Source organism: Neurospora tetraspora, assembly GCF_033439725.1.
Source record: "Neurospora tetraspora strain CBS 560.94 chromosome Unknown B0H65scaffold_2, whole genome shotgun sequence".
Taxonomy (NCBI): domain Eukaryota; kingdom Fungi; phylum Ascomycota; class Sordariomycetes; order Sordariales; family Sordariaceae; genus Neurospora; species Neurospora tetraspora.
In genome coordinates this window covers 3,044,143-3,060,584 of record NW_026944384.1, presented here as the reverse complement: position 1 = coordinate 3,060,584, position 16,442 = coordinate 3,044,143, and the positions used below count along the sequence as shown (strand labels likewise).

The 16,442-nt window shown below is 52.4% G+C and overlaps 5 protein-coding genes across 5 annotated transcripts; 1 reads left to right on the top strand and 4 right to left on the bottom strand.

The window, feature by feature from the left end:
• Positions 1 to 1,269: 1,269 nt before the first annotated feature.
• B0H65DRAFT_586424 (glycoside hydrolase family 2 protein) lies at positions 1,270 to 5,128 on the bottom strand. The gene is made up of 6 exons (XM_062830950.1): positions 5,117 to 5,128; positions 4,759 to 5,022; positions 4,601 to 4,678; positions 3,590 to 4,518; positions 3,307 to 3,522; positions 1,270 to 3,274 (listed from the first exon to the last, which is right to left on the bottom strand). Exons 2-6 carry the CDS (start codon positions 4,953 to 4,955, stop codon positions 1,761 to 1,763), a joined length of 2,934 nt encoding a protein of 977 aa, XP_062684418.1. The 5' UTR covers positions 4,956 to 5,022; positions 5,117 to 5,128; the 3' UTR covers positions 1,270 to 1,760.
• Positions 5,129 to 5,749: 621 nt separating this feature from the next.
• Positions 5,750 to 6,781, bottom strand: B0H65DRAFT_506585 (uncharacterized protein; the record flags this gene model as incomplete). The annotated part of the gene is made up of 2 exons (XM_062828072.1): positions 5,750 to 6,218; positions 6,690 to 6,781. The coding sequence occupies 2 exons, from the start codon at positions 6,779 to 6,781 to the stop codon at positions 5,750 to 5,752; spliced, it is 561 nt and encodes a 186-aa protein (XP_062684417.1).
• Positions 6,782 to 8,434: 1,653 nt separating this feature from the next.
• On the top strand, positions 8,435 to 9,580 carry B0H65DRAFT_568112 (Metallo-dependent phosphatase-like protein; the record flags this gene model as incomplete). The annotated part of the gene is made up of 2 exons (XM_062830387.1): positions 8,435 to 8,881; positions 8,921 to 9,580. The coding sequence occupies 2 exons, from the start codon at positions 8,435 to 8,437 to the stop codon at positions 9,512 to 9,514; spliced, it is 1,041 nt and encodes a 346-aa protein (XP_062684416.1). The 3' UTR covers positions 9,515 to 9,580.
• A 306-nt stretch (positions 9,581 to 9,886) lies between these two features.
• B0H65DRAFT_420795 (uncharacterized protein) lies at positions 9,887 to 10,858 on the bottom strand (the record flags this gene model as incomplete). The annotated part of the gene is made up of 1 exon (XM_062824304.1): positions 9,887 to 10,858. One exon carries the CDS (start codon positions 10,856 to 10,858, stop codon positions 9,887 to 9,889), a length of 972 nt encoding a protein of 323 aa, XP_062684415.1.
• A 1,509-nt stretch (positions 10,859 to 12,367) lies between these two features.
• On the bottom strand, positions 12,368 to 14,967 carry B0H65DRAFT_568100 (ankyrin repeat-containing domain protein; the record flags this gene model as incomplete). Its single annotated transcript, XM_062830386.1, has 2 exons — positions 12,368 to 14,516; positions 14,748 to 14,967. 2 exons carry the CDS (start codon positions 14,965 to 14,967, stop codon positions 12,577 to 12,579), a joined length of 2,160 nt encoding a protein of 719 aa, XP_062684414.1. The 3' UTR covers positions 12,368 to 12,576.
• Between the last annotated feature and the right edge of the window lie 1,475 nt (positions 14,968 to 16,442).

The window sequence follows — 16,442 nt, the reverse complement described above, 5'->3', positions numbered from 1 at the left end:
ATTCGCCAAGGCGTGGCCCTGGCATATATCCTGCGAGCTACTGGAGCCATGATGAGGCGATGTGACGGGAAGACATGGCAATAATCTCCAAGATAGATTAAATCCTCACGCCTTTCCAGAAAGGAAGGTGGCAGGGCCGAGCTTCTGGAATTGGACCAACCCAGAAGCACACCAGAAGCAGGCGAGAGCAGACGAGAAGCGCAGACTAGACGAGCGCTAGACGGCCGATTATATGAGGTCTTGGACGGGTTCTGGATGCCGCTCGCTTCGACATCGCTTGCCTAGAGAAGAGGGGATATTGGAGATGTCCGCGCCGGTGAGGAGCGTCGGTCAGCTCGCTTGATAGTCAACGATAGTTTTTTGCAGTCGGCTATATGCACCCTGGCGGCTGTTGTCAGTTTCTGCCAGTGTTGTTACGGTATCCAGTCGCTGTCTGAGCGAGTGCGAGATGGAGACCACTAACAAGCAGGAGCCGAGAAGGGAAAGGAAACCATTATTGTTGGCGCGCTAAGTACGAGGCGATGTATGTAACTCTTATCAGGGCCGACTAAGCTCTTGGCCTCTGGACTGGGGATCGGGGATGCCTTCGTCTAGGGAGGATTGACCGAGATCGAGGGGCGCCAGGGGTTTTTTTGGGGGTTTATCAGGGTTGTCAACCTCAAGCGTGTGTCATTTTGGGTATGGCGCTATCCATTGAGTGTGCCATCGTTGGCATGGGCGCAGTTTGGTGTCAGAAGCAAAAATAACGGCGATAGCTTTATGCGTTATTGACTTGATCGGTTCGGTAATTCAGCCTCTAGACCACACGTGTATCGAGGGGAGGTCGATGGTCGAATGCGGTGACTTTTGGCGTGTGGCGTCTTGTAGAACAGAGAAGCAGAGTGACAGGTCAGTCCCGTCGTTGGAGCAAAGTTGAGGCTATTGACTATCAGGAAGATCATTGAATTCGGACGAAGGCGGGAAGTGGACAACCAAGTGGACAATGCTCTCCACCTGGGTCAGGTCGGTGTGCACGGAAGTGCCCGTTTCTTTCTCCATTGCGCCTGCCCTGTTCATGGATCCCGTCATTTCCCAGGTGGAGGTTTCAGGGGGCTACAGTGCCACGTTCCGCTAAAAAAGCGCCGCGGGGTAATCTGGGGCCCCGGCTAGGGAGGTGCCCACTGAGGTCCGGGTGCGTGCCCGACGACACACAGACCTCGACCAGGAAATTGGCCTTGACCTTCTCCGGTCGTTTGTAATCTTCCACTTCCATTCCATCCAGTCGTTGTCGTCGTCGTCAACCTCTCCAAGGTCACATCCATAACTGCCGCCTTACCGACCTTTGAAAGCCCAGATATCATGTCCAATCGGCAAACTACCAATTTGCCATCTATCCCGCGTCCATTCCGAGTATGCAAAGCAAGGACATCGTCATGCTCTGATACGCAGTAATTTCCCGTCCCACGTGGCTGGGCCGCTGCTACGACAGTGTGGGAGACGCACGCCAAATCATTTTCCGGAAATACGGCTTTGATGGTGCCGATTGCCGGAAGTGAGACATTCTTTTGGTGAAGGGATGAGACAGGACGACCGAGTGATGGAATATTCCGTTGCCCTTCGACTCTCATCTGCCCAACATCAAGATCGTTATCGAGTCTCTCGCTTGTGTTTCGTCTCGATACCGCCCGGCCCGAAGACCGATGAGGCCCTGGTTTGGCCACATCCAGCACAGTACGTGAACACAAAGAGCAGACTTCGCCAACCCCCCTTCAAAACCCAAATCACGACTCCAACGTGTTATTCCAAATACTACCCACCGTCACTCGGGACCTCCAGCCCTCTCTGCCTCCAGCCAGGACATGGTACTTGATCCTCTTCACTTCTCCTCGCAACAAAAGAAAACCATTGTCCTCAAAGTTTACCACCAGATCATTGTCCTCTGGCCCAGCACTCAGCCATGTCCACACACTCATCCCCGCCCGAGCTTCCACAATAAAGCTGTCGGACACAACTTCAAATCCAACGCTTAAACCCGGATCGACCAGGGCCGCCTTTCCAAGTGGCGTGGGGGTCCAATAGTTGATATGCGTGAAGGTCTTGGTGGCATTCATATTCACCGGTGTTCCTCTCGCCGTCACCGTCGCCACAAATATTGCACCTCTGGCATCGTTCTCGCCACCTTCGGTTGCATTCCCGAACAGCTTCGTTACGTCCAGAAGTGTCACCAACGTACTGTTCAAGCCACCCACCGAAAAGTCGAGCGTCTGGGGTGCTGGCAGCCCGGCTCCTGGGATATCCGGAGATGGCAGCAGACCCAGCACATTTCCGGTCCAGTCAAACCAGGCAAACGACACACTCCCTGTTACCTCTGTCCACAGATCACTCACCACATACAGACTTAGCAGCCCGCTCGTGACATTCCAAAGCGGCACCACAATAACATTCTGATAGAGATCCTTTGCCACGTTGTGCAACACCTTCCACCTTCCTTCGTACTCGATTCCAGCCCAAGTTGGCGCTTGCCAGATATCCTCGAGCTGCCAGTACAAACAACCCAGTTGACGCTCTGGTTTTCTCACACCGACTCGGTAGAACTGAATCTGAGACTTGTAAAAGTCTGCTTGGAACACTTGTGTCGACCATATCCACGCGGAAAAGTTACCGATTGCATCCGTCTTGTTGGGTATTGGATAGTACATCTCGACCGCTATCGTCATCTCCCGCATGCCATTTGAGCTATGGTCAAAATCCGAAGTGTTCAAGCTCCCGGAAGGATAGTGGTGATTCCGCAGCATAATAGTTGTGCTGTTGAAGTACAGCTCGTCCGCTGGTAGTACTCTTTGCCACGATGCCAGGCTCGGCATGCTGTGAAAGCCAAACTCGTTCGAGAACCGGCCTACCGGATACGCGCTAATGTTGAATGCCTGGCTGGTCTTATAATTGTAGTAATCAGTGTTACCATGGACTTCGCGAGGCCCCTTGTTCTGATATCGTTGCTTGATGGGAATTGGCTCGCTGAAGTTGATGCTGAGATACCCATTGTTGGTGCTGCTAGGCATGTAAGTGATGCCGCGGCTATTGTCGTAAACAGCTGGCAGCAGTGTATCGATGAAGAGCGTCTCGTAATCGGCCTTGTACCTTTCATACTGCTCTGGAGCTGAGTAGTTCACCAGATAGAGTTCAAGGTTCTCCAGCTCGTTCCCTCCCGCCCAGATGGCAAGAGACGGGTGATGGTTGATTCTTCGGACCTGATACTCGGCCTCCTCCCGAACATCATCCAGGAACTCGACGTCCACTGGATACAACGGTCCCCAAACTCAAACTCACTCCACAGAAAAATGCCGAGCTCATCAGCTATGTCATACAAGAAGTCCGGGGCATAGGCACCACTGGACCAGAGGCGGAGCATATTCTGGTTGCCAGAGACGACGGCATCGAAGAGTTGCTTGATTCGAGCCGGAGTTACCCGTGGCCAAAAAGCGTCCGGTGGGATGAAGTTGCTGCCCTTGGCGTAGAAGGGATGCCCATTGACCTCAAAGTGCCCTATACGAACACATTGTTAGTTTGCTCCGGGGATTTCTCAGAGGCCAAAGGGATTTTGCTCGCTCACAATGACTTCCATTAGCAACTCCATTCCCCATCTCCTCCTCCGTGACTGCACCCATGTTCATCACAACAGTTCGAAACCCAGTTGTCTTTCTCACCTCTGCCAATATCCCACCAGAAGGATCAACAACCGTTATCTCCACATCATAAAGACTCTGTTCCCCCAACCCATTCGGCCACCACAACCTATACCCTCTCCCATCCAAGACCACACTCCCCTCAATCTTATCACCAGCACCCGAGACACTCACATTCACCAACGCACCCTCACTAACAGTCCTCCTCTTCCCACCATCCGTCTCAACAACCCCATACCTCATCCCCGTCCCAACCGGCACCACCCCCACCACATCCAACCCAACTTTCAACACCCAATCCCTCTCCTGGTCTGGCGGCAGATTCGGCAGTTGGCCCTCCCGATAAATATCCAACAACGAGTTCCGGACATGAATCTCTCTCGTCGCCGTTGTCGTCGTCGGCGGGCTTTGTTGTTGTTGTGGTTGTTCAAGTTGCACCACCCACGCCTTCTGCCACACCCCCGTAGGCATAAACGCCGGACCCCAGTCCCAGCCGAAATCACTCTGCTCCTTGCGAACAAAGTGGCGGTTGGGAAACTCGAACTGGATTTGGACGTGGGCGGGCCAGGTGGATTGGTTGGGGCGTGAGGCGATGGTTGAGGCGGTGAGGGGGATGCTGGGGAAGTGGATGCGGAGTTCTGGCCCTCGTTCTGGTCCTGGGTTGGGGCTGGAGGTAGAGTTAGAGTTGGGACTGGAAATGCATGATGGGGATGTGCTGAGGATGGAGGTGATGTTGAAGAGGTATTGGCGGAATTGGTTGGTGGTGTAGGCTACGGGAAGGCCGCAGAGGGAGATGTTGGCGAAGGTGTCGAGGCCGTTGAAGAGGAGGAAGGAGTGAGTGGTGGGGGTGGTGTTGCTGTTGGGACGGGGGATGGGTGTGTTAGTGAGTACGAGGGTGAGTATAAGAGGAGGGGGTTTGAGGGAAATTGGTTGCTAACAGCCCTGCTAGGTTTGCGGTGTATACCCAGTCGTTCCAAGCGATCCAGCGGAGGTTGAAGTCATTTAGGCCGTAATACCTGGATTTGCACAAAGTTCCGTCAGCTTTGCTCACATTCATTCGGAACTAAAGGTGTGCTTGTGAAGTCAAGAGACGTACGGATCACCGATTACTCCCGCCTCGAACAGGTCGAGATGAACTTGAGAAGGCACCTTTCCGCGCACCGATATGTTGAGCGCTGGGCTGGAGAGAGTCCATCTTTGAGTGGACAGGTCGAGAAGGTTCAGGGCATTGATGACGGACAGGTAGCACGTTGCCGTCAGGGCGGAGATGCAGATACGTCGTGTGCTGCTCATTATCAGTATTCCACAAGGTCTCCCCCCTTTTGCAGGAGGAAAACGCTTTCTTCGACAACTAACGGCACTGTTGGACTTTAAGGATCAACAAAAGGTTGCTCGCACGGGACTGCACGTCACGATGCGGGGGGTCGGAGGGGTTGCAATTTATTTCAACGTACCTATCATCCCGGCCGAATGGGGATCGAGATATCGTACCGCCGGGTCAAATGCACCCTTCATGTACATGGCTGTACTGGGCGGGGATAAAATGTTTGGAAAGTCGAGGACGGGAACATCTCGTGACTCGCAGTCTCAAGGTTTGCTCGCCAACTTTCGACCAAACTCCGATGTGAAGCATGGCGTAGGCAAGCAGATGACCATAAGTACCTCTAGGTACCGACAGGTAATACTTCACAAAGGATATGTGCTCGAACGCAAACAATCACCCAGAGAGTTTGACCAAAACATAAAATTGTAAAATCAACATTGAAGTGTCAGGTCGTTCGGAGAATGGGAACGAGATGTAATACTGCGAACATCCAAGGATCCCTTCTCAAGCCGACGAAACATTTCATCCCGGAGGACAAAGTTGATAAAGAAACTTCCATTTAATAGGTATATAGATTGGACGTAGCACCATTACTAATGTACAAGATACGTTCTTGGATGAAAATAGAGAGAGAAAGACGTACGTTCTATATGCAAGTATCAAATACTTCTCCCATACGTATTAGACGTCAAAACCCGGCCCCATTTCTTGAATGACATCAGTGCCCGTATAAGGATTCCCCTTGGGCTACATGTACTTGAGATTATTTCTGCTCTTTCCGAAGAAGCGCCAAAGCGGCAGCCTCGTTATTGGTAGCAATGCAAGAAGCTATCGCAAGATAGCCGAAAGGCCCATACACCGCATCTGCGGCCTTCACCAACCAGACAAGCTCCTCATCGTCAATTTTCGGGAATTGCCCAAGCCTTTGAAACACCCCTTCCAGCAACCACCGGAAATCCAGCGTGTCGCCATCTCCTCCCCAATCAACCACCGTCACGGCCCTCAGCAACAATATATCCGACATGGACGCAACGGGACTTTCGTCGGATCGTTCCGCCACGTGGAAGTGATCGATGCACCCGTTTTCGATTTCGACGATGTTAAGTCGGATACGGAAGCCTTGTTTCGGGGCATCGAACGCTATCTTTCCGTCGGATTTGATGGAAAAGTTGAGAGCGCCGTCCGAAACTCCCTTCCAGATGTCGATCAATGCGGCGGAAGGGGGGCTTTGCCTGGTTATTTGAGCTGTGCTGCGTTTGCTGCCTCAACGCAGAACGCAAAGGCTGGCCATGCTCTGTGCAACTGTTAGTAATAGGTTTCCTAACCTGGAGATAACATTGACCTACTCTTCTTTGACCCAAAGTTCCCACTAGTGCTTGGGGGGGCAGCGGGCTCTTCCGGTTCTTCAGGCCCAAGTTCGGGATCCTGCTCTGCTGCGGCTGCTGGCGTTGCTGCTGTGGCTGCTGCCACTGCTGGTGCGAGTGCTTGTTCCGGGGCGGCAACATCCTTGTCCTCAGTCTTCTAGACCGTGAAGTGGGCAATACTCCAGGAGTGCTCCGCGCATTGGTTCGGAGACAGCGACAGGTCTGGGCATGGTGATTGCTGGCCGGGGGGTTTGAAAGGCTTGCTGGAACTGAAAGTCCTCAAGTGTTAGCCGCAACATACATGATAAGTAGTCAGGTGCTCGTGATAGAGGGTCTTACTTAACGATGAGGAGCTTGTCTGGTTGGTGAAGGTCGGAGATGCGGTGTATGGGCCTTTCGGCTATCTTATGGTCGCTTTGACAAGTAAACATCAGTACCTGAGCAGATAGCACAGTGCGTCTCGAGCAGAGCTTACCAAAAGAAAAAAATGATTTCTAACGGTACTTCCAGTCATCTGGGGTCATTGGTGTTAGCGTCACAGTTATGTGTCTTTACCCAGTTGAACTTCTGCTTACCAGACGGATCAATGCGACTCGTTGAAGAAGAAAAGAGACAACAGGTAAGACCGCGTTTGTTCTGGTACGGTTTTGGTATAAAGGGCCTGATACGACCGGTGTAGTTCTCGAAAAGGCGGCCAACTCGCCAAATGTCCCGAGTCGAGTTGTTACTCGTCTTGGGGGTCTCGAATTGAGTTGAGTTGGGTAGAGTTGAGTCGAGTTGAGTCAAATTGAGTTGAGTAGGTTGAGTTATTTCAAGCGCTGTACGAAACCGTACGAGAACAGACGCAGCCTAAAGCCAGACCGGGGGTGTCTGTCAAGACGAAAAGGCTTGTGTGTCAATGGAATTGATTGAAGAATGAGATGAAGATGAGGAGAAGAAAACAGCTCCCAAAGCCAGGGGAGGCCGGTCTTATATACAGGGAATCTCGTGGCCAACCTTCCTTCCTGTCAGGCCTTGCCAGGTACCGGCTTTCCCTGTGTGCCTGGCTTCCTTCTGTCTGTGAATAGCTTCCTTCCTTCCTGTATTCATGTGTGCCTTCCCATAGCCTTTTGCTCCTTCTTATCAATGACAGCCTCCTTCCATATATCTACCAGTGCTTTCCCTCACAGAGGGATGTGCGGGCACCTGCCCCTCACGGGCCCGTCGGTCCCGACAGTGTCACTCATCTTATATAGCTGTATTACTTCAACTCAGTTCCTTCTTTGCGTCGCCGTCACTACTTGTTGGCACGGAAAGTACGTCAGGGAGTGTTGGTGTAGGGGAATGTGACTTCCTGTCCTCAAACCATCTGATACATATGTCAAGTATGGGGAAGGAAACTCCCGAGTATCTGCCAATCTTGTAGCATCATACTCTTTCCATGTGTCTAACTCAAACATTCCACTTACAATGTTAGGCTTTTGCGTGTTTCTTACCTCGTGTTAGGCTCGGAAACTTTCCCATGGAAAACGACGAATTCAGGGGAAAGCCCGAACCATCACCACCTCCCAAAGCACTCACCACCCTCAACGACGCGGTCGGAGTGGGTTGTTCGGGAAAGGGATGTGGGCGGCGAGGAACAAGACAGTCTGTCCGTCGGCATAGGGACCGGTCAACGTTTGTGGTGGTCCAGTTGAGTCGAGTAAACATGGGAACACTAAAACCGCTCCCAATCCCACATTGTGCCATGAATTTCGAACTTGGTTCCCGAATGGATACATGTAGTTGGTCCTGCATGAATTGCAGGAGAATGCCCGGGAATTCGGCTTCGGGACTCGGAAATCCTTAATTCTGCATCATGTTCGACCTGCAATGCCGCTCTCCCCTCCATAGCACATCTTTGCTGCAAATGACTCAAATGAGAGAGGTTGTTCTTGTTGGAGTCAAGCTTGCTCTGCAGCTCACAGATACCTTACCTGGCCCCAAGTAAAACTATTTAAGAAACCACACATTCCACCCGGACATTTGCTACCCATTTCTTCGTTCCCGTTTTCCACACACAACAAAAATCCAATCATACCTCTCTCCATCAACAGTCATTCAGTATGGGGTTCACAAAGACCACCAAGACCTCCTTCCTCATTCTTTCCGACACCCATGGGAAGGATCATATCATGCCCAAGGTATCAGTCGATGTTGCCATCCACTGCGGTGATCTTACTGACCACTCAAAACTGGAAGAATTTCGCTCCTTCCTTGAGCTTCTCAAGTCCATTGACGCCCCATTGAAGCTCGTCATTGCAGGCAACCATGACTTCTCCCTCGACGGCACAGCCTTCGGAAAAATAACCGAAGAAGCCACTACTCGTACCGAGGGCAAGATCGAGCCCGAACTCATGAAGAAGGAATTTGGCGATGTTGGCCAGGCCCGTCAGCTGTTTTCAGATTCAGAGGACGAAAATATCACCTTCCTGGACGAGGGCATTCACTCCTTCCGCCTACAAAACGGAGCGACCTTGACAGTGTACGCAAGTCCATATACGCCATCCCCCGTAGCAGACATAGACTTCCAATTCAAACAACACGACGAGAACAACTTCCGCGAAGTACCTAGACTGTCAGGCTTCCAATTCAAACACGACGACGGGCACAACTTCTCTATTTCGACGCCAGACAACAAAAGGGTCGACATTGCCATCACACACGGGCCACCAAAGGGCGTACTTGACAGAACTTGCTCCAACGACCGCAACAAGCGGGGCGGATGTGGCCAGCTGTTCGCTGCCATCGCAAAGGCTCGCCCTCGCCTCCATTGCTTCGGCCACATCCACGAAGGTTGGGGGGCCAAGCTCGTAACTTGGCGCGGAAAAGAACCAACGACCACCACACCTTCCCACTTCACTGAGATTGATAATAGCGCTTCAATACTCATCGATAGCCTCGCCAATTACAAGCCCAGGAAATTCGAATCGGAACAAGATGCGAAGGATAGAAAGAAGCGGAAAGAACGACTTTTCAGACACGGGTTTAGAAGCACCAGTCACTGCAAGGATGACAAGCACCCGTTGGTAGCGGGACAGCAGACGTTGTTCGTCAATGCAGCTCTGGAGACGATCCCGGAGGATGAGGAAGGGAAGGAGCATGTCCCTTGGATTGTTGAGCTTGAGCTTCCGAGCTCCGAGTGAAACCTATGCCAACCGTTATTTTATCTCAAATACCAAATTTACAACAATCTTAAGCATCGATCCGTCACCTATCGAATAAAACACATAAATTGGGTGCAGAAACACCTGGGCAAGTTGACCAGAGGTCTGGATCTAACATGGTATTTTTAAGGGTGTATTACCGTGTATTTTACAGATGCGAGATAGAAGGACACACTGGTGCAAGCGCGGGCGGCCGAAGGACCCACAAAACCGAAATCCGAAATTGGGAAGTGACGACAGGTGTAAGTGATAAGGGTATACTTGATAAGGGTTCGGGGTAATGCCCTCAATCTCTTCATCATGTACCCCTCCTCCCACCCCTCTTCCCACCCCTCTTCCCCCCAAGCTCTCTCAAGTAAAGTAAATCCCACCATCAACAGCATAAGTCTGACCCGTGATATAATCCGCCCCCTCACTCGCCAAAAACCCAACCAACCCCGTCACATCCTCCGGCGTAGATGACCTCTTCAACGGCACCATCGCGTCCGTGAAGCGTTTGATCACCCGGGCCTTCGCTCCTTCCCCCCCTACCGCCCCTTCTTCTTCCACCCCTCTTTTGCCTCCTCCTTCCAAACCTTCCGCTCTTGCCTTCTCAACCCTCTCAAGCCCCTCCCCAATCGTATCCCACATCCCCGTCTCCACCACCCCGGGAGCATACGCATTCGCCGTGATCCCCTCCCCCGCCAACTCCGCCGCAAACGCCTGCGTCAGTCCCCTCACAGCAAACTTACTCGTCGTATACGGCCCCAACATCGGTATACCCCTCAGCCCAGCCACGCTCGACGCGCCTATCAGTTTTCCACTCGTTCCTTGTTTGATGAATTGTTCGGCGGCGGCGCGGTAGCAGTTGAAGACGCCGATGACGTTGATGTTTAACATGTGAAGGAAGTCGTTGGTGGTGACGGTGAGGAGAGGTTGGGCGGCGACGATGCCTGCGTTGGCGACCATTGTTGATAAAGAGCCGTATACTGACAAGTGGGAGGAGAGGAGGGCGGAGACGGAGTCGGGGGAGGTGATGTCCGCGTGGAAGGGATGGGCGGAGTGGCCGAGAGTGCGGAGGTCGTGGCAGAGGGTTGTGAGGGCGTCATCGGTTTGTGAGGAGGAGGGAAGATCGTTGAGGGTTAGGGCGTAGCCGTCGGCGGCGAGGCGGTGGGCGATGGCGCGGCCTATGCCCCGGGCTGCGCCGGTGATGATGGCTGATTTGATGGGGGGTTGGGGCTTGGGAGGTTGGTGTGTTGAGAGGAAGCGCCATCGGGGGTAGGTTGTGGAGAGGGGCTTGGAGAGCAGGCGGAGAGGGAGGTGTAGCTGTCGGAGGGTCGTCATTGTGTCGTTAAAAGGGAAATGTCTGGAAGGGTGAGATGGTCTTCAAGCTGACGATGCCCGAGTTCCAGGTTCGTGGTTGAGCGACGTCTTATATGGATTTCCGTCCCCAGAAAGACACAACAGGAGGAGGGCATGGCTTGCATTTGGCGTCGGGCCCCTCACCTACCATCCCGGCGTCTTACAACCTTCGTGCTACGGAGATATACCCGCGTGTCTCAGACCTGCGTCTGTGGCTGGCGTGGTTCGTCAAGTGATCGGAACCCGGAAGATCGTGCATTCGTGGCATTAGGCATATGTCAAGCGGCCGCCGAATATTACGCCAGTGAGTTATACGTCATTGCGGTCCTGACTGTGTCGACTTACTGAAGCTGATATCAGAACAAGCGGTCCAACCCTTTTCCAGTAGTGCTGAATTGTGACATATTGGGAATAGCTTCAGCTGGAGTGATATCCGCTTCAGCTACCTACGTACACACTAGCCCTCCACGTACGAGATGCGCTTGACCCTTTCCGGATTTTCCATCGGCCTCAGCTTCTCAACGAGTCCCGGGTCGACCGATGCGCGTTTGGAGGCCGCTACGCAGTTGCTGATCTTGAAGAAATATCTCCGTGTCTGATGATGATTGGTCGGGTACGCCTTTCTAAATCTAGCCACAGCTACACCGGGGCTTCGCACATTTGCGGTGCTGTCTGGTCTTGCACCTCTCACAAGCGTTACTCATTGCGCTCCAAGGGACGTGCGAAAGGGTTTCAAGAATCGCAATGCTAAAACACTTCAAATCGGTGAATGATTGACGCTGGTTTTCAATCTTTTTTTTTCTCTACGTGAGATTAAGTCATTACGGTCAGCTGTCTATCTAGACCAATGCCCACAGCATATGCCATATTCTTCCCCCAAATCATCCCCCATTTTGACGAGTCTCTTGTTACATAGGTATGCTCTCTCTATGGTGCTGAGAGAGCCAAAGCCCGTTGGGTGGTCGAATGCTAAGGGGACAGATTCCGCTAAGGACCAACCAGGCCAAACCTGTTGACTCCAAGGTCAGCCTCAAAGAGGAAGCACGGGAGTGGAATGGACTCCTTCCATAACCTTGCTAGTAGCTGACTAGCTGGCCGCTTGGCGGAGGTGCGTGTGGAAAGACGACGACAAAACATGGGGTTGATTCTGTAATAGCAATGAAGGAGGAAGAACAGAACCAGGAAAATCTACCTCTAGGTAGAAATACTGGAATGGAGTGCCTGTGACGGAAAGCCGTGTGAATGCCAGCCAAGGCAAAGACTTCCTTGAGGAGGTGCGTTGACCCTTCTGGTAATGCTCCGATGTTGCCGATAAGCTTGAGAAGTTGGCTTCCTTCTTCTTCCTCTCCTCCTTCTTCTTCCTCTCCTCCTTCTTCTTCCTCTCCTCCTTCTTCTTCCTCTCCTCCTTCTTCTTCCTCTCCTCCTTCTTCTTCCTCTCCTCCTTCTTCTTCCTCTCCTCCTTCTTCTTCTAAACTCTGGACTGGCCGAGATGTCTGAGGAAGCACTTTTGCTGGGCACGCGGCTCGAAGAGGCCTTCCATAATAAAGAACAACCTTTCAACAACATCCAAACCACCTTTCAAAAGGTGGATTGCTCCGAGTTTCATCAGTACTTCCTCAACCAATTGCCAAGCCAGCCCCAAAAACAATACATAACCCAACAGGAAGTTCAATCACCGTTTTTCCTTTGCCCTCACACACTTAATTTGACCAGGCGTTGTGGTACTCCTCTTGGACGTTCTCCATTAACGTTTCGAAGTCAAGATCATCCCAAGAGACTGGTGTCGACGGCGACGCATGCGGCTGTTCTGCCACAGAATGATCGGTGGTGGTGTTCTCTGCCGTTGCCTGGGACTCCGTTGTCCGTTGTCGCTTTTCCGGCGCCACCGGCTCGTCTGGTAGAGCGTGCTTGTCTGGCCTGGTTGGCAGCTCTACTGGCTGCGTAGCCTCTGCTGGCGGCATGGGCTCTTCTGCTTGTGTAGATTCAGCAGGCGGTGCGGACTCTGCTGCCGTTGTAGTTTTAGCTGGTGTGGGCAATAAGGGAGAGTTCTGAGGGATTGGACGTTTCACCTCCCCATCTCTAGGTTTGAAACTCGGAAAATAGTGTGGCACCCTCCCTCGGCCTCCCGTTCTGCCCAGATAGATGAGGCCGGACTCGCAGCTAAGCTCCCAGCGACGCCAGTGAAGCTCCCCAACAACTCGCCAATAGACAGAGTCTGACATTTCAGGGATCTCCGTTAGCATCCTCTCGACGAATGCCAAACACTTCCTGGCCCAAACGTCCTCGGAAAAGGGTTCAAGAGGCTTGTTGCCAGGGCCAGCAAGGTCCGCGCCGTAGTCGCTGTAGTACTCTTCATCTTGGCCCCAGTAGAGTGCGCCTAGAAGAAGCTGCAACGGGGTGCACTTCTTGACATCCTGGGCCAGCAGCTCTTCGGATGTACATCGCTCGAGGAGGTAAAAGAGGACATCATGCTGTTGATCGAAGGCTCTGTCGATATCCTTTGTAGGCTTGCCCTCAACGTACCATAGCTTTTCGTCGAAGCTATCGATATTCAGGGCGATATGCAGAGCAGTCTGGCGTCGAACATTGACGACTTTGGTCTTGTGGTCGTCCGGCATTAACTCAAGCCAAATGTCCAGAGCGACTGTGTTCCGATGCCGGTGACGCGCTAACAACGTTAGCACGGTCTCAGTGAGAAAGGGTAACGCGGCATCAAGCCTCTCCCGACCATAAAAACGGACTTGGAAATTCACGAGCTCTTGGAGCAGCTCGGTCTGCCATTTCCTCCCGTTTATCGGCTCATTCTCGGGGTACCGGTCTTTAAGCTCCTTGCATTTGCATCGGGTTCCGACCAGGCATGCCTTGATCGAGTATGCACGGGGATTTTTGTTCAAATACGTGAGATTGGACATGGAGAGAGTGTGCCTGGTGAGGTTCGGGGTGTAGGGACAGTTCCTCGGAAACAAGGTTAGCTGGATCGCTGCTAGAACCTCGATTTCCTCCAGTGTCCCGTCACAGGCTCCTGTCCTTAGCAGGATGCTTGCGAGGGGCCAATCAGGCTCGGTCGCTCTGCCTTGTCCAGTACCTGTGATGAGTTGAAGGAGGAGGTGAACCATGTTCGTCCGTCCTGGAATTTCTCGTACAGTTGCTTTCGCGCCCAACCTGACGAGCTCGGTGATTACCTTCTCTGTGGGCTTTCGCGGATTGTAACACAGCTTTCGAAGGATGGACTTTCCAGCAGGGTCCGTTGACCATCTGGGTACATCATCAACATGACAACCCGCGTTGACATCCACTCCCGCGCGGACAATGAGCTCCAGGAGCTTCCACATACCGAGATGAGCTGCCAAATACAAGGCTGTCTCCTTCGCGTGCCTGCCGGTACCGGGAGGAGCCCACAGAGGCGAGGCACCATGGCTCAAAAGAACCTCAGCGACATCCTCACTTTTCGTCTTAAGCGCTGTGAAGAGAGGGGGGCGTGGGAGTGGATCATTGACATCTGCGAGGACAAAGTAGCCGTCTCTGGGGCAGACGGCCTTGACATCGGCTCCGTGTTGGAGGAGAAACTTGGTAGCTTCGACTTGGTTGAACACGGCAGCGAAGTGCAGAGCCGTCCAGGGCGACCTTTCCCTTCGAAAACCTGTTGTTCCGTCCATGTAGTGCCATCTAGAGAAGCCAATGTCGTCAGAGCCGCGAAAAGACATCCGTCCGATATGGGTTGTAGTAACATCCACTCCGTTTGCAACTGCACATTCGTCGACCCTTTCTTTAAAAAGGCGCGACTTGGGGGGCCAGATAAAGACTTGATTGATGTCAGCTTTATATTGGCCGATTGCGAACTCCATGGGGCGAATTCGGTTATTGAACACACCCCAGAGCAAGGCTTGGGGGTTGAGGGATTTGGAATCCCTCCTGTATAGCTCCCAATTGCATTTGGTGTAGTTCGCATTGCATGTCCGAGCCAGAGAGTTCAACTCTGAATCCTTGAGATGATCCGCAACCATGCGCATTACTTCGGGGGGGAGGTCGAGAAGTGTCCGTGGCTGTACCGTCGGCGGGAGTGTGAGAGCTTGCTCAGCAGACGAAGACATTTTGGAGATGGGTTGTGTACTGAGTCGGGGGTATCTGCAAAAAGACATCTGTTTAGCTGTGTCTCAAAAGCTTTTCAGTGAGCGGGTAGTCCCCCAGAATACTGACCGAGGAGTGATTACGGCGATGGGCTGGTCTTGCCTTCCAAGTGAGGGGGAATAGCAAGTGATAGTGATGACGACGATGAGGTCATTCGCCTTGGTGATCCCAAGACTGCAGTCGGTCGTCGCTTCCAGCAATAATTACTGGGGTGCGAGGATGGAAGACCAGGAGTGAAAGATGGGGAGAAAGATGAGGGCGAATGGGGAGAGGAGAAAGATTGAGGCGGAAGGACCAGCAACATGTGGACTTATATTACGATCCCGCTGGCAGTGAGTGAATGGCTCTTCCCGTGTCTCTAAGCACGTGAACTATTTGCCCGCTGCCAGTGAGCTGGCTATCGGACCAGTGCCGGTCCCGTGAATCGTCACTGCGTTTCCTAGCAGAACCGGCAGTGGTCAAGGAAGGGTCGACCGACAGGCAGCGGGGTATCGCACAGACTTCGACGGGAAGTTTTAGACGGCTCTCCTAGATCCAACGACCAAACCTCTTGATGGTTTAATTTTCCATGCTGGATTCAGGTTTGGAACATGCAAGGTACGGTATCATAGGGAGTTGTCGGAGGTCTTTCACACCACCATAATCGCAGTATGAGCTCCGCTTTCACGGTCCGATTTTATGGAATTTGACTACGTTGCCCCTGTTTGCACTATCTCTTTTAGACCATGTTGTCATTTGGCCATCTTACCCTTAGCAACATCCTTTGATGACTTCTCTCGGTCTGGAAACCGCCAGTAGACTCTCTCATCGTCCTATTCAATTCTCACCTGCTTCAGCAACATCTTGTAAACGGATTCAGGCGGATGCCAAAGGGCTCACGTATGGAGATGGACGTGTTCCTCTTCGCTTTTACAAGATTACTCCAACTTGGAACAAACACACCCGTGGCAAGCACCTTTCTTTGAGTGTAGGTTGTTCATCAAATACCTACTACGCGCCCGATATTTCGTTCTAACTCTGGCTTTGCGTCTCAAATCGCTTGGAAAAGTTGCAACGGTCTTAGGGGAGTATATGCAGGTTCACCTCTGTCCCGGTCATACGACGGCTGTCGTCCAAGCAAAACGCGTTATTCGGGGAAAAGTGAACTAAACTGACACTTCAACCATAGTCCGTACGTACTTCCGCCGGTAAAATACCTCTAGCTAGCCCCGCGGGAGTCAGGACACTGTCCGCACCAGTGCCGGAGCGAGAATGCCTGGTCCCCTTCAATTACTTGATCGCGTTGCTGGGTACTCGTCTGGATATGAAGGAGTACTTACACCGATCTGCCAGTTTCGCTTCATCAAGTAGCCAAACTCGGATGCAAGTGCCGCTGGAGACCCATCAATTGGCCGTCGTGGAGATTCCATGTACGTGATACAACTTCCAGAGAAGATAT